Raw genomic sequence first — 2,921 nt, forward strand, 5'->3', positions numbered from 1 at the left:
CCTGGAGGTGTTCAAGGTCAGGCTGGACGGGGCTTTGGGCAACCTGGTCTAGTGGCAGATGTCCCTGCCCCTGGCCGGGGGGTTGGACTGGATGATCTTTGAAGGTCCCTTCCAACCCAAACCACTCTGTGAGTCCATGGTCCTATGAGATGTGAGGGCAGGTCTCCCCTGGATTAGTAACTGCACAAATGGTCGGGTTTCGTACCAGCGAGTGTCTCAGGGTGATCCCCAGCAACGGTGCTGGAACTGGTCCTCTCACCGTATTTTAAATGAGACGGAAAAAGAGCGAGCAGTGAAGTGCCGTGGCCTCTAGTATGTGATCATTTAGGGTAGTTGAAATGAAAACTGGCCGCTGAGAGCAGGGGGAGGATGTCACGGCACCGAGGGACAGCTCGATTCAAGGTCACAAACTGCAAACCAGTGCCCATGGGAAAAACACCAGGCACAGATGTCAGCAGATAGCAGGGCTGTCCGTGGGCTCTGACCACCCAGGGCAGAGACCTTGGGGCGGGTATCGACAGCGCCGAGATACCGACTGGGATGCCGGGGTGGCTGGAAGGAAGGGGAGCCACGAGTGGCGCAGCCGGGCACTGCTGCTCCTCCCCAGAATTGGAAATCCTGAAGAGAGGTAGCCCTGCTCCTGCGGGAGATGCTCCTGCAGGGAGCTGAAGGTGATGGTGCAGACGTGGCCTCCAGGCAGGAAGCCCCCAACCCCGCTGATGGCCGGGGCTGTACTGGGAGCAATGGTGATGCTTCTGTCCCTTCAAGCTTTGGCCGCGGTGAGGACAGCACAGAGAGGTGGCTGTGTCTCGGTGCAACCCAGTACTGCGGTTCATGGTTTCGTAGACTCACAGAGTGGTTTGGGTTGGAAGGGGCCTTTGGAGATCATCTAGTCCAACCCCGCTGCCATGGGCAGGGACATCTTCCGCTAGATCAGGTTGCTCAAGTTTCAGGTCCTTCTCTCTGCTCATCAAGTCCTGGGTTTATGGGACAGAGCCTCCAGCAGTCAGTTTTTGCCAGGGGTGGGAGGCTGGCGACGGGGTCTTCGCAGGACCTGCCGTGGGTTTGGTGGCAGCACCCACCACCGCCCCCTCCAGCACAGCGCAGCAGCCCGGTGACACCCTCCTGGAGCCAGGCGAGGGGTTGGAGCTACCCGCATTTGGGGTGGGGTATCTGGGTTGGGCAAGAGCCGTCCCTAACCTTTCCCTGCCCCTCGCAGGCTGAAGGACCTCTTCTACCGCTCCAGCAACCTGCAGTACTTCAAGCGGCTGATTCAGATCCCGCAGCTGCCGGAGGTGAGACCCCGTGGTCCCCCGTCCCCGTGCTCGCTGTCCCCATGGCCAGGAGCAGCAAAGGGGCCGGTGGCGCTGTGAAAGTGCCCAAAAAGGGTCGCCTGCCGCCTTGCCTGGCTTCCCGGGGCCGGTGGCAATGTGAGGCTTGTGGGGCCTGAGGCTCATCTTTGCACCCCTCCCTGGGTGGGATCCTGCGGGGTGGAGCTGCCCCTCCGGCCGGGGGGCTGGGGTCCCCTCTCGCACCGACACCCAGCCCTTGCCGGGATCCATCCTCGTGGGTCCTGGCTCCATCTCTGTGGGTCCTGGCTCCATTCCCGCGGGTCCGGGCATGGCCAGCTCAGCGCTGGGGCGGGATTCCAACCAACCATGCCCGAAGCCCTGCGGCAGTGCCAGTCCTCCCCCACCCAGCCACGCTCCCCTCCCTCCCCAGAACCCTCCCAATTTCCTGCGTGCCTCGGCGCTGTCGGAGCACATCAGCCCCGTGGTGGTGATCCCTGCCGAGGCATCCTCACCCGACAGCGAGCCCATCACAGACCTGGTGGAGATGGACACGGCCTCGCAGGTGAGCCGCAGCAGTGCTGCCCATGCTCCTCGGGCTGCGGAGAGGACGGTGGGCGCCCTTTGGCTCCAAAACCAGGGTTTTTTCTCCAAAACCATGCCATGGTGGGGGCTGAGACAGTGGGGATGGCCTCAGGCACTGGGGAGGCCGTGTGGGTGCTGGGTGTCACATGTGGGTGCTGCTAGGTCTGAGCCAGGCTGAATTCATCTCGCGGTGCTTCTCTCGGTGGTTTGGTGCCCTCCAGTGATGGCCGGCTAGAGATGTTTGGCTTCCCAGCATCGCCCCTCGCCTCTCCGTGCTTGCATTAGGTCTTCACCCCCCTCACCACCAAGGGTTGTCCCCAGGCGCTGAGCGTTTTGGGAGGGGAAGGGGCGTGGGGGACATGGAGGGGACGAGGGCTCCCAGGTGGTGGTGGGTTCAGTCCGGGTCCATGCTGCTCTCCCCACAGAGCCTGTTTGACAATAAGTTTGACGACATCTTCGGCAGCTCTTTCAGCAGCGACCCCTTCAACTTCAACAGCCAGAACGGGATGAACAAGGATGACAAGTGAGCAGTCCCGGTGATGCCGCGGAGGCGGCCATGATGGGATGGGAGCTCCCTCCCCGGCCTGGCACCGCAGCCGCCTGCCAGGCTGCTGCAGCAGGGCAGCCACGGTGGCACAGGGGACACCTCCCCTCCCAGGATGTGTCCCCACGGCACCGGCGCGGCTGGTGGCACTGAGGATGTGCTTGGTGTCTCTCCTTCCCAGGGACCGCTTAATTGAGCAGCTTTACGGGGAGATCGCAGCCCTGAAGGAGGAGCTGGAGAACTTCAAGGCTGAGGTGGGTGACAACCATCCGGTGGTGTCACGCAGTGAGCACCCATGTGGCAGTCCAGGGGCAGGATGAGACCCGGCGGCTCACACTGGGAGTGGGGCTGGTGGGGTGGTGGCTGTGTCCCCGGGTGGGCAAGGTGGTGACCCTGTTTTTCTGTCCTTGCCCTGTCCCCGATGGCTTCTGCATCCCTGCTGCAGCCATCCCTGCCCATAACAGGGGGTCCCCAGGTGTGCCAGGGCGGGGGGCTGTGTCCCT

At 62.9% G+C, this 2,921-nt stretch overlaps 1 protein-coding gene across 1 annotated transcript in view; it reads left to right on the forward strand.

Annotated features, from left to right (window-relative positions):
* The window catches only part of LOC103916614 (huntingtin-interacting protein 1-like), a 16,724-nt gene that overhangs the window by 6,993 nt on the left and 6,810 nt on the right, over positions 1-2,921 (forward strand). The window contains exons 8-11 of the mRNA XM_009323625.1: positions 1,220-1,295; positions 1,723-1,854; positions 2,300-2,397; positions 2,600-2,690. Of these exons, the coding sequence (XP_009321900.1) occupies positions 1,220-1,295; positions 1,723-1,854; positions 2,300-2,397; positions 2,600-2,690 (397 nt within the window). The remainder of the gene's footprint in view (positions 1-1,219; positions 1,296-1,722; positions 1,855-2,299; positions 2,398-2,599; positions 2,691-2,921) is intronic.

Source organism: Pygoscelis adeliae, unplaced genomic scaffold (genome assembly GCF_000699105.1).
Source record: "Pygoscelis adeliae isolate BGI_AS28 unplaced genomic scaffold, ASM69910v1 Scaffold325, whole genome shotgun sequence".
Taxonomy (NCBI): domain Eukaryota; kingdom Metazoa; phylum Chordata; class Aves; order Sphenisciformes; family Spheniscidae; genus Pygoscelis; species Pygoscelis adeliae.